At 49.4% G+C, this 18,843-nt stretch overlaps 1 protein-coding gene across 1 annotated transcript in view; it reads right to left on the bottom strand.

Annotated features, from left to right (window-relative positions):
• Positions 1-300: 300 nt before the first annotated feature.
• The window catches only part of LOC111159779 (protein arginine methyltransferase 8), a 110,375-nt gene continuing 91,832 nt past the window's right edge, over positions 301-18,843 (bottom strand). The window contains exons 7-10 of the mRNA XM_022522382.1: positions 16,314-16,429; positions 10,562-10,712; positions 1,713-1,834; positions 301-948 (exon numbers count right to left, since the gene is read on the bottom strand). Coding sequence (XP_022378090.1) covers positions 865-948; positions 1,713-1,834; positions 10,562-10,712; positions 16,314-16,429 — 473 coding nt within the window. The 3' untranslated portion in view covers positions 301-864. The remainder of the gene's footprint in view (positions 949-1,712; positions 1,835-10,561; positions 10,713-16,313; positions 16,430-18,843) is intronic.

Here is an 18,843-nt window from a genome sequence, read left to right as displayed (position 1 = left end):
CCTTCCAGCGTGGCCTCTCATGTCCACCCTAAGCCCTCCCACCCCAGAGCCCCAAGAACACAGCCGGGCCACTGCTTCGCTCTCATGTGCATTTATTGAGCGCCAACAGAGTGCGTGGTACTATGCTCAGGGTTCAGAGCCACAGTCTATCAAAAGGAGACCAGAGCTGGTACAGAGAACGTTTCATAGCTGCTTAACATCTGTAAGGGATGGGGAAGGGGGGAAACTAATCACAAAACAAATTCCTATTCGAAAGCAACAGAATCTCCTCTGAGAGTAATATATATTCTACGCACACGCACGCACGCACGCACACACACACCCTGAATGAACACAGACGTATACCCACGTGGTTGTATATGCATGCATATACAGGTGGTGTGGGCAGAGAAACTAATGGGTCTGCTGGAGGCGCGCACGCACGCACGCGCACGCGCACGCACAAGCCACCGCACAGACGGGTGATCTGGCTTACGCTATCAAAGACACTACGTGTCCAGGTTCTAGTGAAGCAGTCTGTCCTAGATGCCTGCAGCATGCAAAACTTGGAAGTTCCGGAGATTCACAGTTAAGGAGGACAATGGGTATACGTGTGCACTTTTCCATCCTCGGGGCCCCAGCCCCAGCACTGGAGGCTGGTCTGTGTGGGCGACAGCAAAGCCTCGGTGAAGGGCTCCCAGAGCAGAGCCGGGGAGCTGGAGGCTCTGTGTCCCGTGGCAGGGCCCACGGGAGCCCTGGTGAGTTCACCAATCTTCAAGGCAGAATTTAAAACTCTGGTTTTCGAGCGTGGAGTCCTTGTTACGGAGCCGCAGATGGAGGGAAGAGTTTCTCTTCTTGCTCGCTCTCTGCAGCTTCCCACGTGTGCTAACGCATTTTGTAGTCATTAGATACAGATGTTTCACACAGCTGTCCCTTAAAATCCAAATCTACCGTGAAATCGAGGTCTCGCTGCAAAGGAGGGGCGAAGGGTCCTGGGGTTAGCTTGGTCGGGAGTTGCGCCCCCACCCTCCCCCGCACCGGCTCCTGCCAGTAGGGGGATGGGTGACTACCGTGTTTCTAAGGTTTTCTAGCGAAGGGGTTCCCACGAGCAGCCCTTGGGAATCTATTCTGGTGTCTCATTATCCTGACAGGAAGTGCTTTGATTTCCAACCTAAACCCTTCCTGTTATAATACAGAAGCGTTCCCTCTGAGTTCATCCTGAGAGAAAACAGAGTGGGGTGCTTGAGTCTTCCGTAGCACAGCCCTCAGAACATTCTTCAGACTCTTTCAACACACAGGCTCGCCCCTGCCGTTACTCAGAAAGAGTCGCACAATCCCCGACCCACCAGGCCCACTGAAGAAAGGCGATCCGAACATCTTCCAGGCCAGCAGAAGCTGTTATTTCCTGGCTTGGCTTGCTCTAAATGAGCTGTACCACAGCCTCTGTGCCCAAAGACCACGGATGAAGAACTGGAAACTGTCCTTGAGGCTGAGAGGCCAGAGCTGGGCCTGGAGAAAAATCTCTCATCCCTGAGTGTTAAGGGACCATAGCTAGAGGCCTTCAGTGACACCTAGTCTGGCTTTCTACTGCCCCTCCCCCAGTACCTGGTCTGTTGGTACACAAGGCACTAGGACACCTGGGCAAGGGGGTCCTGGGAGCTGCGGGGAGCCAGCTCCGTGGGTCCCTTCCTCTCTCTGACCCTGCCCCAGGCAGAGATGGCTTCAGCACTCACCACATTTTTGGCATTTGGCTTCATGGATATGGTCCCATAGATTTCTTCCCCCCTCCGGACAGTGAGGTAATCTTCTAAGTAGAAGACAGTCTGCTTCCAGTGGGTGTAGGGGGCATCGGGGGCTGAGGGGACAAGAACAGGGCAGGTGGGAAGGAAGGGTCACAGGAGATATCTCCAGAAGGACTGAGGCCGAGACCCTGCCTAAAAGTGCTGGGCTTCTTCTGGGATTCACTGAACCAACACCCAGCACTCTTGCAGGGTCATGGCCCAACCCCCATAGCCAGCTGCCCCAGAAACCCTCATTCAGCCCCGGTGCTCTTGCTTCCATTGAATTCCCATCTTCTCAGAGCTCCTGATCTTCCAGGGAATCAGAAGAGAAAGACTGGTATCATAAGATCATTCCAAGGGGTGGGATGAATACCCTCTCAGCAACTGAACTCATTAACGCAGATGAAACTCAAAATGCTACTGTTTTTAATTAGTTCAACAGAAGGAAGATATTCAAGCAGTGTAACAGGGAGATTTGGAGGTAAGCCATCCTGGCTCCCCTTAAGTGACATCATGTATGCAAATTCCATAACTAAACCCATGTCCCACCGACAGCCCATCCTATACACAGCTTTCCTTGCCACTTCTCTGCCCCAGAACTAAACCTAGTCTCCTTGACCCAAGCCTGCTGTGGGGTTTCAGCAGTGTCCTCCTAACTGGATCAAAAAGAAAAGGGATGGGGTGCCTGGGTGGATCAGTTGGTTAAACGTCCAACTAACCAACCAAGGTGAGTTTAGCTCACATCATGATCTCAGGATCATGAGATCGAGCCCTGTGTCAGAACCCATGCTCAGCAGGGAGTCTGCTTGAGATTCTCTTCCTCCTTCTCCCTCTGCCCTCCCCTCCTCAGATAAATAAATAAATCTTTAAAAAAAGGAAATGTGGGATAATTCTCATCCCACAGATCCACCACTGGTACACAGCCCACGCCTCCTGCAGGATCCCAAACCAGACCAATGCTGGGGCCTTCCCTGTATTAGCCAATGAATCCTATCTAGCTTCTCTCTCGACACACTACATGCTCAAGAGCCAAATGAGGGGTCCTGTGTATGGGCCATCTTCCTCAGTGCCTCAGTAGGCTCTCCCTTCCTCATTCGTCAAGGTCACTTCCTCTGGGAATCCTTGCCCAAGGGCCACCCTGAGCTTATGTGACCACAGAGCCTATCACACTGCAGTGCAAAGGCCTTTGTCTTTTCTCAGCTGTTTGCTTCCTCCATAAGACTGCAGTTTCTATGAGGACAGGTGCCAGGCCAGGCTTCTTTACTGTGATATCCTTGGCACCTACACTTGCTAGATCTGTAAGTACTGAATAAATGAGCGAGGGCAAAAACCCAAATAAGTTTGTTATGCTTCAAGGTACCATAGATGTTCAATTCCAGTGGAGGCTTTGAAAACTATAAGTAGTAGAGGAACCCATTTTAGTAAGTTCTTCTTGGCCCGTTAGGGCCTTACCTTCCTCCACCTGGATGTAGGACTCCTTGATACTGATTTTCTCTTTGCTTAGGACCAGAGCTAAAGATGAGACTTGGGAGAATATAATAAGCGCCTTTCAAATACTTCAGAAGCCATCATATGGAAAGTCTCATACATGGCCTTATAAATGGCATTTGAGGCAGAACAAAGGCTAGTCACTAGAATAACTAGAATGCAAATTTTTAATCCATCGGGAAAAATTAGGGCTGTTCTGCAATCGTCTGAGCTACCCAAGGTCCAGCCTTGAGGTGTGCCTACAACAACCACTAACAGGATTTATCATGCGCTGAGTCAGACCAGGTCACTTCTGAGATCTTACAAACCCCAAGACCTATTTAAATGGTGGTGAAGGGTCTGTCTTTCTTCACCCTTTGCAATAATCTGGCTTGATCAAATGTCAGTGGTTTGGTTAAAGATTTGTGTAGCCTTCAATGTGTGCATTTGGGAAATCAATGCAAACTCATGGTCATGGTGGGGGAAAAGCAGCCTGAGCACTTAGAAAGAATCAAAGGAGGATCATGAATATGCAGTCTGTGCCTCCTAGATCCTAGATCCCCAAACATACCAGCCTTTGTGGCCTCTAAGCCATACTGCTAATCTACGGAAAATGTCCATCCGTCCCAGCACCTTCCCTGCCAACTACATCTAAATAAATGGTCAAAAGATAGTCTCTGGTGTGTGTGGAGAATGGCAGTTTACAACTGACAGCACTCTCGCCCCCACTTCCTCCTACACCAGCTCAGACAGGTGTCTCTCCTGTTCTTAAAGACCTTCAGGCAAGGAGACTCAAGCAGCTTCCTTCTGTCACCTAATCGGATGCCTTAGAAGAGTCCCAGGGATTTCACCGCTCAGGGTTGGCGGCCATCAAGCCTAGGTGTGTCTGATGGTTGTCCAAATGTATACCAGGCTTGGGTTGGAGGAAAGTGATTTTTTTTCCCCTTGACATCAACATCAAAGTTTGAGAACCTCCCCAAACATTTCATTTCTGTGACGGGTCCATTGGTTGTGGACTAATTATCTAAACCAGGTTTCAAAAATACTAATTCTCCATCGAGATGTCCAGGAGAAACTGATTACAATTCAGATGTTTCAACCCTACTCTTAGAAACTTGAATTCAGTCATTCTGGGGGGACGTGAAGGGGGCAGACTTGCCAAGACTTAAACATCTCCCCCCAGGTGTTGTAGACACACAGCATGGCTGAAATCATACTGCGAACCCAGTCTTTGCATCTAGTAACATCTCTGGATGGGCAAGAGTGGAAGGACATTTAATGAGGCAACAGCAGGCCCAGTTTCCTGCCTCCCCATTGCCATGTGTTTGCACTATGACCCTGGCACGCATTTTCTACATCTATAGAATGTGGGGTGTGATATTTATAATCCTTTGAGGATTAGATGGGATGACAAGGGGAAAGAGGATACAAAGGGTGACCATAGACAGCTCCAGGTTACTTGTCTTTGTGGTTTAACTACGAAGAGTTCTCCCTTTCACTATGAAAGTGTCCTTAATTGAAAGATCAATTATACGGTCACTGTACAACACACTAAGCCAATGGGAGGGTATCGCTAAGCCATTATAGTATAATAAGCCATTATGATATAATTCCGATATCATCACTATAGGAAGTGGTAGATATCATTTTGCTTATCCATAATCTATGGTGCTGACCTGCAAAGATACGCTGCCTCACTCTAGTAGTGCAGAATGTCCTCGGGAAGCATCTAGAATGGTGGCAGGTGCAAGGATGAGCATGCAACACAGGGCTGTGGATGACATCTAGAGCTCTCATCAGGGAATAAGTCCCTCCCTCCCTCCCCTGCCCCAACTCTAATCTTCAAAATCATGCACCTGATTTTCAGTTTTCCCTGTTATGAAGATATCTTTATACTCTTAATACCCTGACCCCACACGCCAACCTCCCCTTTTCTCCCTCCCCTTCCCAGTTTCTCTGGGCTCTGGATTGTGAACAGCTTTTGTTCTATATTTTGAAGTGAGTGTGACCAGTGCTGTCCCCAGCAGGCACTCCTCCACTCAACAGACATCAATTCAGGATGTTTTTCATGTGCCAGCTATGGCCCTAAATTTGGGAAACAGCAACCTGTACAGCCTTGCCTCCCCTTCACATCCTGCAGCCTCAGTGAGAAGGCACTCAGGCCACTGGGTCATCCTCATGACCAAGGACAAGGACGGTAGAGCTCAGGGGGTTGGGGGAACGAATGGCAAGGGCCCCTCCCAAGAATTCCTTTCCAGGTGCTTTCAGAAAGGGCGTGGAATCCTGCTTCCTGTTTCACTTCCCGGTGTCCAAGTGCCTGGTAGCTTTTCCTGAAATTTAGAATATTTTCTAGCTATCAATTTGTAATATAGTCCCTAGAGGATCAGAAGCTTTTTGGAGAATGAAAGACTATGCACCAAGAAGTTTCTTTGACCTGCTACAATGACTCATGGTCACTGGATGTCAAAGCTGGAAGGGGCTGCTAGGCATCGCAGTCCAGCCACATCATCTCACAGATAACAAGCCAGAGTCCCAGAAAGTAACCTAATCAAGGTCCATCTCCTGTATCTGGCCATCCTACCTGGCGGACTCCTGGAAAAACAAAGACTCCAGCCCAGGCCTGCTTTCTACTCAAGCAACTGCCCCTCCACCCACTCCAACTGCCCCAAGGGTCCCAGTTCCCACATCCTGCCCCACCCACTGAGGATGGGGGGGGGCAGCCATGCCCGCTGGCAGGCACAGCCTGGAACGCTGGGCCCCTGTGCCCATTTGCAACAGCTTCTGCCTGGAGCTGCAGAGAGGAGACGCCAGAGCCATTAACAAGGATTGTTTTCAAGCTGCACACCACGTGATATGCTCTCGAGTGGGCCCCCCCAGAGCCAGTTGTGGCTGGTCTGAGACAGAAAGCTCGGCAGATAATTGATGGGAAGGTGGCACATACAGCAGGCTTCACTCTGCATGAATTTTGAAAATAGCTGAGACTAAACAATACAGTGTTCTGACATACACATACATGTGATCAAACTTTCTTTAAAAATAGCAAGGGGATAAGGAGTACAAAATTATTCGGAGTAATGTTCATCTAGAGGCTATATGGGGGGGTGATGGGATGGGATGGAGCATCCGTTTCGTTATGTGGCGAGCTCACAGGGATTAATTATGCGACTGTGAATTAACTTACTTATTCATTATAAATAGCATCATTATATCCATTAATAATGTAATTCAGCTTAATATTTATATTCTAATTAGTAGTAATAGTTCATTTCTTGATATTAACTAATGCATTTACATTCTAATAACTAATACATTTCTTTCTAGTTACTATTGCATTCTAGTTAATAATACTTTATTTACATTCTAGTTACTGAGTTAGTGGTGAGTTCACAGGTGTTCATTATATTAATAAATAAACAAGCAAAAATTGAACAGTGCCTGACCCAACGATGTCATGAACCAGGAATTAGGATTAATCTAATTCTGTGCATCTGAGGTCCTCAAAAACAAAAAACAAATACTCTTTTCTGGGTGGTCAGAGTACAGAGAGTGAAAAGCCCACTGCCAAGCCCACACTACCTGGTAAATATGTATGCCATGTGTTGGAAGCAAAACCGCCTGTGGTAACCCCCCAAGTTGGTTGAGGAAACAGATAAGCAAATTATTTCCGCTGATCTCTAACCATATGGGGATGCTGTAGCAAGAGGGACCTACAATAGCTAGAAGGCAAAGACCTTGAGGAGAAAAAAGGGCGTATCACACACAGTAAGGATATGGATTTATCTTTCCAGAAAGGCATTGACCATCATCTTGTTCAAGTCATGAACGGCGGCAGGAGCTCTCAGACTGATCTGTGTGTATCGCAGTCACCTGGAGGGCCCCACTCCAGAGTCTCTGACTCAGAAGATCTGGGGTAAGTCTTGAGAATTTGCATTTCTAACAAGTTTCCAGGTGATGCTGATGCTGCCAGCCACAGACCACACTTTGAGAATCTCTGTACCAAGCGTGGGGAACAGAAGGCTGTAGGACCTCCAGGTGACCTTTTAGACCTAAGTTTCTGGGGTTCTGTGCAAAAAGGAGTCTACATAACACCATAGTTGCAAAAAGACAGATGAGTGAGCTCAGACCTTGATCTACACCCCTAGTCTTTGAGCCTAGGAAACACAGTCCTCATCATCTCTCTCCCCTGGACCTGTGAGGAACTACATTGGGGCTGTGACCACAGAATGGGGCAAAACAGCACCAGTGGGTTGGATGGAGACTTGAATGCTGGGAGCAAATCCTCACCATCCCTCCGCCCAGGGCTGACCTCTTTGATTCTGAATTTGAGATTAAACAATCCTCCTTCATATGGGGGCATCTGGAGTGTTGTCCTTGCCACCACAGAGCCATCTCTGGACAGGGGTCCAGCAGGCTATCTACTTGACCTCAAGAAATGGAAATAAACTCAGGGAAGGGATAAGGGGGAGTGATGGGCTACAAGATATAGGGCTGGATCCTAGGTTTTACAAGAACTTTTTCCAGAGCACCCCTAGTACCCTTCCTCGTCGCCTACAGCAGGGCAGGCCCCAGGGGAGGCATCATCCTGGAGAGAGTAGAGGCAGGCCCAGCTGCGATGGCTCCAAACCCAGCTTCTAGTCACAGCACGGTCCTCAAGCAGGCTCCTGCTCAGCCCTCCCACTGCTACCATGCTGCCCCACTACTGTGGGGGAGTCTGAATCTCACCACCCTTCAAAGTCCAGGTAAAACCTCTCTTCCCCCTCCTGACTACCAGGAAGGCCATCTCACCTGCTGCCCCTCTAAGAAGGGTAGTAGCTGAAGATGACCCAAATTGGGGGGTCTCTGGTTTTCCCCAAGACGGGGGGTACCATCCCTGCCCTAGATGGTGGGGACCAGCAGATTGTGGTCTTGGTGGTCAAGAGACACCAGTTCTGGAAAAAACCCTTCTAGGAGGGGTTAGAGAAGTCTTTTGCCCCTCTGTCCACAAGGAAAAGAGGATCACTGTCACCAGGGCTCCAAAAAGTGAATAATCATATCCTCAGATTCTTATAGAACCCACTCACCCCTGCCACATGCAAGCTCCCTCGCCCCCGACGACGTGCTCCCACCTCCCGGGAGGACTTCGCAGGCGTGAGCAATAGGAACATCTTCCCAAGGGCAGGACTCGGATCTTGATAGACTCATTGGACAGAGATGTGTTTAGGACCTGCTGAGAGCCAAGCTCTCCTCTAGACGGCAGCAGGACAGAGACTCAGGAGATGTGACCCCAGCCCACAGGGAGACTGAGAATTGCATAAAAAGAGTGAAAATACTGACTAAACAATGGTACATCTGGCACAGGAATCCCATGTAGTTGTCTCAAAAAAAAAAAAAAATACACTAGCTACACCTGTGAGGCTGTGGAAGGCTCTCCAGGGTATATTGTTAAATAAAGACAAGGAGGCAGAGGGCTGTGCGTTTCGTATGAGCCAACCGGTGTTTTAAAAATGGTGTAGTTGGGGGGCGCCTGGGTGGCTTGGTGGGTTAAGCCTCTGCCTTCAGCTCAGGTCATGATCTCAGGGTCCTGGGATCGAGCCCCACATCGGGCTCTTTGCTCAGAGCCTGCTTCCCCCTCTCTCTCTGCCTGCCTCTCTGCCTACTTGTGATCTGTCTGCCAAATAAATAAATAAAACCTAAAAAAAAAAAAAATGGTGTAGTTGGGATGTGGTACTATACTTACCTAAGATGCCACCCATGGGCGAGCTGGCCAAAGGGTTCACAGAACTCTATGTACTATTTTTGCAACTTTATATGAGAATTATTTCAAATAAAAAGCCGAAAATACAAAGGTGTATATAGGTATGCAGGTGCTTCTCCACCATTGAAATGTTTGGGAAGGATAAAAAAGAAGTCGTTAACATATGTCTCTGAGCCAGAGTTGAGATGCAATGGAAAGAGAACTTTTTCCTTGATTTTTTACAGCTTTTTTTTTTTTTTTACAGCGCCATGACTGACTGACATAAACACAGGATATTAGGGAGCCCCAAGGAGGATGCCTAACCTTGACCAGGAGGGAGGAGGGCATTCATTAACAGCTGAGGTGGGAGATGAGGCCTGTGCTGGAGTTGGCCAGGCGAGGGGTGGGATGGAGGAGGTGTTTGGGGCCGAACTGTGTCCCCCGCAATTCATGAGCTGTGGCCCTAAGCCCCTGTCCCTCAGAATATGACTGTATTTGGAGATAGGGCCTTTAAAGAGACTGTTAAAATAAGGCCTTTTGGGTGGGCCCTAATCCAGTATGGTTGGTGTCCTTGTAGAAAGAGGGGATGAGGGCACACAGCAGAGGAAAGGCCATGTGAGAATGCGGAGAAGAGGAGGCCACCTGCAAACCAAGGAGAGAGTCTCAGGAGAGACCAAACCTGCGCATACCTTGAACTTCCAGAACTGTGAGAAATAAATGTCTGTAGTTTAAGCCACCAGTCTGTAGTACTTCATTACGGCAGCCTTACTAGACAAATATGGGAGGAAGGAGATGACAAGAGTCTCTGACAAGATCTTCCTGTCCCCATGACGCAGCTAGAACAGGGGTTGGCGTGGGCAGAGACAATGGCTTAGAGAGTTAAGAAGCCTTGCTAAGCTCAGGGACTGTAAGGTGCTTGGTGTGACTGGGCTGTGTGTGCAGTGAAGGGACATGGTAGGAAGGCAAAGCAAAGGAGGGGCAATGAGAAATGAGGTGACAGAAGTGGGCTAGGGCTGGGTCATGGAACCCCCACTTACCAGGCTAAGAAATTTGGGCTCATCTGCTGCAGGAAATGAAACACCTCTGAAGCTGGGCCAGGAGGGAGAGCACAGATGGTCTTTGGGGAACAGTGTCAGGAGCTTAATGAAGGAAGGATTGGGGTAGAAGCAGCAAAGAGAGGAAGGAGACAGGGAGACATGGGCTCCCTAGGTCTGCAGCCTAGGGAGATACCCATTGAATCCTGTGGGAGAGTGAGGCAGTGTAGACAGGGAAACCTTACTCCATTCTGTATCCTTGCCCCTTGCACAGAATATACTTAGTAGATGTTCAATGAACAAATGTGCCTTCGAAATGGGGCCATCCGCCTCTGCCTCTCCCTGCCCAACACGCACTCTCGGCTCTGGTCTTACCATACCCACTTCCATCTACCTCCTCCTTTGGCAGCTAAAAGCCTGGGGAAGTGCTGGAGAAGGCTTACGAGATGCCAAGCAAGCTCCCCCCCACCCCGCCCCGCTCTGGCCCCAGGTCCTGCCCCCACGACAAGGCCAGCCCCTGCCACTTCTGCAAAGCCTCTACAGGGAGGCAGAGGAGGGTCTGGAGTGAGTGCCCACAAAAGGCTCACCTGTGGAAAACCCCATTTTCTTGTGGCACTTGGTAAATTCAATATTAAAATAGGTGACCAGGGCGTGGACGTAGTCATTTCGCTGTATCTGCAGGCAGAAGGCAGATGTGAACGACAGCTCTTCCGTCTTCACCGTATAAATGTCCACTTCCTGCACCGGAGGAAAGAGAATGCCAACAGTTAGCGCCCCCACCAGGTCTGGGTCTTGGTCAGCAGCTTCCTTCCCTTGGAAGACCACCCACAATAGACTCTCGGGGTGGGGGTGGGGTCATTACCCTCGGGGTGGCTCCCCAGTCCACCCATCACCCTCCCAGTGACCTCCTCCATCCTTTCTATGGTGGGGTATGCTCAGGAAATGGTGCAAACACATTTGAATGTGAGGAGAACAGAATTAGGAAGGTCAGCCTTCTGGGAATGGGAGGGGAGGAGAGGGGAGAGGGGGATGAATGAGACAGAGCTTTCCTGAACCTAACTGAGTGGCCTCAGAGCAGTCTAGCTCAGCATCACTCCCTTCATCTAGTGGTTCTCCGAGTGCGGCCCCAGATGAAGGGCATTAGCATCCCCTGGATACAAATTCTGAGTGGGGGTGGGGTGGGGACGGCAGCTCAGACCTCTGGGATCAACACAGCGATTGATTGGTCCTTTTTCAAGCCCTCCCAGGGATTTGGGTGAACCAGATTCGTCATTTCCCCATTTTTTGATGTTCAAGTTCTGAGCAACAGGAGACACTAAGTATTATCTTGGGAGTGAAGATAGGAGCCCAACTACAGTTACAGGCTGAACTGAGGAAAGTTCTGCTGACCATCTACACCTAGCCTGGATGAAAGAAAGAGAGAGAGAGGGAGGGAGGGAGGGAGGGAGGGAGGAGGGAGGGAGGAAAGAGAGAAAGAGAAAAAGAGAAGAAGGAAAGAAGGAAGGAGAGAGAAAGAGAGGAAGGAAGGAAGGAGGAAAGAAGGAAGGAAGGAAAAGGAAAGGAAGAGGGGAGGAGAGAGGGAGAGAGGTGGAGGAAGGGAGATGAAGGGGGAGAAAAGAGAAAGGAAGAAAAAAAAAGGGGGGAGAAATAAGAATTTTTCAGTTCTGACTGGGGAATGGAAAACACAAAGAACTAATAATTTTAACAATTTCAGTTGGGAAGTAGCTGAAAATCAATGTTGCATGGGGAGCAAGTATAATGAAAGACAGTTTGCAATGTGCTGTTCTTTTCTGTGTGAAGGATGCTGACCTGCTGTTTGCTGGCTCCGGTGAGACAGGGTAAACCTTCCAAGAGCCCTAGAGGCATCCAGACAGCTTTCTGTGAGGTCTAAGGAAGCTTCCCATTGCTGGGTTTGTGTAGCAAGGACCTCTGTCCTGAAGACTGTAAGAACCAGACAGAAACTCTTGTGCCTGGACTGGTTCCAAGGGGTTTCTCCTGAGACCCGGATGATGGAATATGTTGGGGATAATTAGGAGAGGGGTCTGAAGGTGGGGAAGGAAACTAGAGCAGGGAAGACACAAAATGATGTAACAGAAATGGCTTTTATCTCTGCATATTTCTAGAACAAATAAAGAGCAGACACAAAGCATTCCAGGGACTTGAAAGAGACAGAGGAAGAAGTTTGGTCAAGGAGGCTAGTCCGATCAGAGCCCTATTGTGGTCTGTAGTGTGGAGCCATCATGTCCTCCGGGGAAAGCTGCAGATCTGATGTGTTGGTTGGGAATAGGGTAGAAATGCAGATGTAGGGAAATGGGGAGCCTCTTGGTGATGTCACCTCAGATGCAAGTTTACTGTGCTTCTAGAACCAAGGATGGGGAACAAGAATCAGGGGAATGGGAAGCCATGGGTCAAGCATGCAGAATTTGATGGGATTAGAAAACCATCAGTGTGAGAGCCCCTTTGGTAGCCTCCCTGGGGAGTGGCCATCTGGTGCTGGCTTGAACACCTTTGTGGGACTGATGGGCTCACTACCTGCCAGGCAGCTGATTCCATCTCCTGACATCTCCAATGGTCAGCTCCCTCTTCAAAATGAGTGAGAAGAGTACCCACTAGTCTCTGTAACTTCCACCCATGGCTAATGCCTCTTCCACCTCACAGGGGCCCCCTAAACCTTTTCTTCTCCAACATAAACTGTGTCTGTTTTCTCATTCACTTCTCATAAGTCATGATTTCTGACTCCACCACCCTCCTTGTTTGGGACATACTTCTAGCAGCTTCTGATCTCAAAAAGCACACTGCTGGCTCAGACAGCACGAAGTCAGCCAAGCCCCCTCCCTTCACCACATCCTCACTCATGCTCCTTTTTCCTTTTGTCCTGGACACGGAGTGTAGGGTCCTCCATTCTATGTCATCCTGCTACGTGTGGTCCATGGCACCTGTCCGCGTATATGACGTCTGTTAGCCCTCCGGCCACAGGCTGCCCATGGTTTCTTCAGGTCCACAACCCAGAGCCAGATGTGGTTAACCATGTATGTTAATGGCATCAGCATAGTCCACAAGGCTTCCGGTGCCCACACTCACCGACTACCATCTCCTTCTTCGCCAGGGCCAGATGACCAGGCTCCAGGCTCTTTCCAAGGTCCTCATTTTCTTTTTCTCTTTGTCCCTCTGCTTTCAGCCTCGCCTGATCTTTCCACAGTACATCTGGCTTGTCTCAGCAGCCTGCTCCCTGCCTCCCTGCCCCACCTACATCAGACTGGAGTTGAGGGCAGAGACTGCCCGTGACGGGTCTGTGTATTCCCGCTGTGTAACCTAGCACTTGACAGTCCTCAGTCTTCTCCCTACTGGCTTCCCCGCTCGACAGAACTCCTGCCCCAGCCCCAGGCCTCTTCTCCAAACCAACCCCCTAATCCCTCAGATCCATTCAGACTGCACTGCTCTCTGAATCCAAAACCTTACATGACTCCATATGGCTTACCTACAGATCGTGGACCTGTTGGCCTGAACACAGACAGTGAGCCCCAAAGGTAGGCTCCGGGACACATCTGGACCTGGCTCCTTTCTCTGGGCAGCCCCCTCACTTCTTCACAACATTCAGGGCATGTGCTCACACACACACCATCCCCCTGGATCAGGAGTCCCACCTCCCTAGAGTCCTGCTCCCAGACATGTATCAACCACCGTCAGCTATCGACTCCTCTGTTAGCTGACAGGGTTCACGTTGTCCTACAGACATTTGCATCTTAATAGGGGCCCCCGAAGGAGCAAAAGGCTTCGAGACAGACGTGATGAAGCTGTACATTAGAATGGTGACAATGGAGGGGCGCCCGGCTGGCTCAGTCAGTAGAGCGTGCAACTCTAGGGTTGTGAGTTCGAGCCCCACACTGGGCGTAGAGCTCACTAAAATGACATGACATGACATGACATAAAATGGTGACAATGGAGGCGGTTGATTTTTGGCAATAGGGGTGGAGCCATCTGTGAAGGTGGCCTTGCTGTGGCTGGGCTTCGGAGACGCAGAGGTCCTCAAAGCTCACGCCCACCCTCCTGTCAGAACCAAAGCCTATAGAGCCAAACCCTTTACCCTGGCTCCCTAGGGCCCAGAGCCCTGCTCTGGAAGGATTTTGTCTTCCTGCTCCAACAGCGTCTCTGACACCGCAGAGGGCCTCCCGCTGACTCGGCCTCAGGGAAGCCCCAGGAAGCGGAGGGTTCTGGAAACATCAACTGCTCAGAAAAGCCCTGGCCTCCGTTTTCCCCACCACTAAATAACGTTACAAATGGATGTCTCAGAACAGAAGTCTGGTCAAAACAGAGTCTTAATTATAATAAAGTGTCACACTTTGCAACGTTAATAGCGATGAAAGTAGCAATTAAGTGTGTGAAGAAGGGCAAGTGTTTTCCCAACAGGCTAGGCAAAATGTTGCTTAGCACATCCGCAGGCAAGCTGATGGAGGGGCTCTCCTGGTTACAGAAGCATGCACAGACCGTCCTTACCCTTCCCGGGGAAGAGAGAAAAAAGGGGTGCGGGCAAAGGAAGGGGGGGCAGGACCTCAGCTTCGAGCTCCCATCCTGACACAAACTCGTAGGCCCGGAGTGTGGGTGCCCATCTGCGTCCCCTTCCCCAAGTTCTGTTGCTTTGCCCCTGGTTGCACTCAGGTATAACCAAGGGAAAAAACCTTGGTGGGAGTGGGGAGGCCAGAGTGGCCTTGCGGTGGGGGAGAAGCAGGCCAGCCCACCACGTGACCTGCAGTAGACCCAGGCAAGCACAGTGGCCACGCCTACCATCAAAGGTGGAAAGCCCCCTGGGGCCCCTGCACATTGAAACAGTCATGCCTTTGGCCAAGGCCATGGTGCACAGATGCCTAACAGTTCCATGAAACTGCCCCATGTCATTTGGGCAAATTCAGTTGAACCAGTTTGGGGGTATAATTCCCTGTTTCTTGTTAGGGGAAGGGAGAGGGAGAGGCTTCAGGGACCATAGGCTGGTAGGAGAAAAACTTAAAAGGACACATTTGCTTGCAGTTGATCCTGCCTGGACTCGGAACGGGCCGAGTTAAGAAGTAGCGAGAACCCTGTCAACAGAGAGCCGAAGACATAGACTCCCAGCTATACCTCTTAGGCAGAATGTCATAAGAAGGAGGCATCAGCTGATGAGCTATGTGAGGCTCAGCTAGTTTTATTAGTCCTTGGAGGTCCCTTCTAAATGCCACAGGGACACTAGGGACCAAGAGTTGTGTTTCTTCTTAGGAGGACTGTGCCCACCAACAAAGGACATCTGTGAGCCTAGCAGAGCAGCAGTTTACATCAGAACTTCAGGAACCTCATCCCCAGGGGCACTGGACTCTTCCCCTTTATTCACTGCAGATGCTGCTGGGCTCCAGCCCAATACTCCCCACAAAGAAGTGACACGTCCAGGACCAGAGCCCGCAAGTCTGTTTCATTAAGATGGGGGCTGGGTGGGCCAATAAACACTTACAGAATGAACCCAGATTTTTACATTAAAAAGTTAGCTTCAACCATATGAAAGTGATGTCTTTCCAGATTTTAAAAGACCAAGTATCAGTAGTTTATATGGTTCAACATAATATATTAGTGTCTATAGATGTAAATTCGTAGGAAAGGGCTAGAAAGAGCAAGCCAACATGTGAACAGTGTTACCTCCAGGAAAAGCATGTGTGGGGTTGAGAAGGAGGGAAGGTCAAGGGGAGCTTTTGTTTTCACTCTATCAAATTTGGTATGTTTGAATATTTAATAATAAGAATACACGGAGGATCATTGCGCCAAGGATGCTGGCCAGCTGTTCTTCATTTGCACGGAAGAAAGTCTTGTCAGGAAAGCTGTTAGAGCATGTGCAAACAAGACCACTCGGGAAGGGGGTTGAGGAGCTCTGTCTGGCCAGGTCAGATGTGCTCTTGGAGGAGGGAGTGTAATGCCGATTACAGAGCCGTTGGAGGGATTGGATTGCTTCCCCAAGAGGGCCATCCACCTCTGAATGGAGGAACTTGCCCAAACCTGAGCATACCCTCCTGCCTCTCCACTGATGCCCCCTCCCCCATGCCCTTCCCCCTGAATCACTGAGGGATGTGACCTAACTCCCTCCCTTCAGCTGTGCCCCCGTGGAGTCCAGTGGCTCTCTCTGTGGCTCTGCCTTGTGCAAGAGCCACAGAGAAATGACTCTCTGTGGCTCTCTCTCTGATGGGCAGTCACCTTGGGGTGCCAGGGGATCTGGCCAAGTTGGCCTTGCCTCGCCAGGCCGGGGCACTCCAGGCCCATGGCTTTCCAGGGTGGCACAGCTGGGTTGCCAGCATGCTTGGGCCTGAGCAGGAGGAGTCTACAGACCTTTATTAAACAGGCATTGGTCACCACTTGCTTTGGATCCACGATGTCCACCAAGGGCTCCTTCATGGCAACATCTCGGATACAGGTCATATCAAAGCCATAGACATTCTCCCACCCTGCAAAAACAGAGTGAGCCATGAGGGCCAGCAGCAGGACCCCCAGAAGTCTTCCCAGCCCTCCCGAGTGCTAGAGCACAGTATCCCCAAGGGGGGGAAGGGGCAGCCCACATTCCCCTGAAATCAGAATAGAAGAATTGCTCATGGAGTGCAGAGCTTGGCAGGATGTACAGATCCCACTTGATGGTTAGGAAAACTAAAACTCAGAGAGGCTGAAAAACTTCTCTAAGGTCACACAGCTAGAATGCCACAGGATCAAGACCGGAATCCAGATTGCCTGCCTCTTCCTGGATCTATTTTCCCTCTCTCCGAGCCAGCAGCATCTCCTACAAACCCTTATCTGGCACCCACATTTCTATCTTGGTGCCTTTGCTCGGCCATTCTGTGCACTTAGAAGATCCATCTCTCTCCCTTCTCCTGTCTCCACCCACTGAATCTTCAACAAAGCAAAGAGAAACATGGGCTCTTAAAATGATATAGACTAGTTTGAATCCCAGCACCAGCACTTACTGACTAGGCCCTTGTGCTAATTCCCTAACCTCTCTGAACCTCTGTTTTCTCAACTGCAAAATGAGGGGGGGGGGGGGGTCATGAGTCTGTCTTTCTCACATGCCATAATGTACTCACTAAAAATCCATCCCATAAGAAATATCCCCCAGGTAGTGTACAACCAACCCAGTGGTGCTCATTGGCCCCTTATGGCTGCTTATAAGATGCTTTGAGAGGGAGAAAGATGTAGAATGCAAGGGTGGTGAGTGAAGGAATGCACATCTGATGGCCTAAGACCATCCTTAATTCACAGCAATCATTGCTACCATTGACTGACCACCTAGCTCAAGCCAGACTCTTCATTTAATCTATCCAGCAACCTCCAGGGGATACTTCCATTGACAGTCAATGAAATAGGTTGGGGGAAGTTGGCATCTGGCCCACACACAATATCTGGGTCCAGATCCTGCATTAGGGAGATGGAGGAGCTAGGGCTCACTCTAGCTTGTCCCCTGATCCTTCAGCTGCACTGACCCAGTTGTGACAGCAACCAGGAACGCAATTTCCTCTCCCAGTACTGCAGAGGGTGTGGCCTAAGCAGCAGCTTTAGTTACTGAGCAGCTGAATCTCATTTGTCTGTTTATGCAGATGGGTCCAGAAATGCATCGAAGGAGAGATGCTTTTCTCTAAAATCTTATAGGATTAAATTTCCTTTTAAAATTTGCATCAAGCAAACAGTACCTTTGGGAACTACGTTTCTGTATGTTTAAGAGAGGGGGTGTGTGAGGAAGGAGGTCGGAACAGTCAGTGAAAGCTGTGCTTCTTTGACTCCTTTCTAAGGCACACAAAGACCTTCCTCGGGGAGAAGAGGCAGAGAAAATAATCATCTCCCAGAGGGTGAGCACTTGCGAAATTCTGGCTTGAGGATAAGATGCCAGTCATATCCATTAAATCACATGAGGTTGGTGCCAAATTCCCAGTTGAAACCTACGTTTGGAGAAGGAAGCTGCTTGGTTGACAATGGGACATGTTTCAGGAGAGACCCCCTTCTAGAGTCTGGAAGTCCCTGGATAAAACATATACACTAAACACACTGTCTTCATTTAAAATCTTTCCTTAAGATACCTGCTGCTGCCATGTTCCTGCTCCTTCTCTCTCTCAGCCCTGCCTTAAGTTGAGGCTCAGGGCACATTTTGGGCAAATATAGAAGAGAGTCTATGTGCATGATGTTTAAAGACCTGGGCATCACACTTCAACTCTGGGCTCTGCCGTTTATTTGTTATGTAATATTAGCAAAAATTTAGCTCTCAAAGAGTTGGTCTCTTCTTTAAAATAGAGATGATGATAATCACAGCTACTCTATTGGGTTGTCATGAGGGTTAAATGTGATAATATAAGTAGAGTATGTAAGGAGATGCCTGGAACATAGAGCAGCTGATACACAGTGGTTGTTATCATTATGTGATTTGAGCTCTGGCTTTGTCACCATCTGAGCTGTGTTGCCATGGACAGATCAAGCCTCTTCTCCAGGCTTGCATGTAAAGTGAGGAGTTGGGTTCAGTGGTTCTGTGCTCCAGAATCATCTGGAATGCTTTTTTAAAAATATGAATTCCTGGGTCCATACCAGACCTCCTGAATCAGAATCTCCAGATTTGGGATCCAGGAAGGTGGAATTTTACAGATCTATGTAAGTAGGGGCGCCTGGGTGACTCAGTCAGTCAACAGTCCAACTCTTGATTTCAACCCAGGTCATAATCTCAGGGTCATGAGATTAGCCCTATATCAGGCTCTGTGCTCAGTGGGGAGTCTGCTTGAGATCCCCCCTGTCCCTCCCCCTCTAGTCCTCTTCCTACCACATACACATGCTCTCTTTCTCACACTCTCTCTCTTTGTGAAAGAAAGAAAGAAAGAAAGAAAGAAGGAAG

This window comes from Enhydra lutris, unplaced genomic scaffold (genome assembly GCF_002288905.1).
Source record: "Enhydra lutris kenyoni isolate GAN:26980312 unplaced genomic scaffold, ASM228890v2 scaffoldscaffold69, whole genome shotgun sequence".
Lineage (NCBI taxonomy): Eukaryota > Metazoa > Chordata > Mammalia > Carnivora > Mustelidae > Enhydra > Enhydra lutris.
This window is presented reverse-complemented; position numbering and strand designations above follow the sequence as displayed.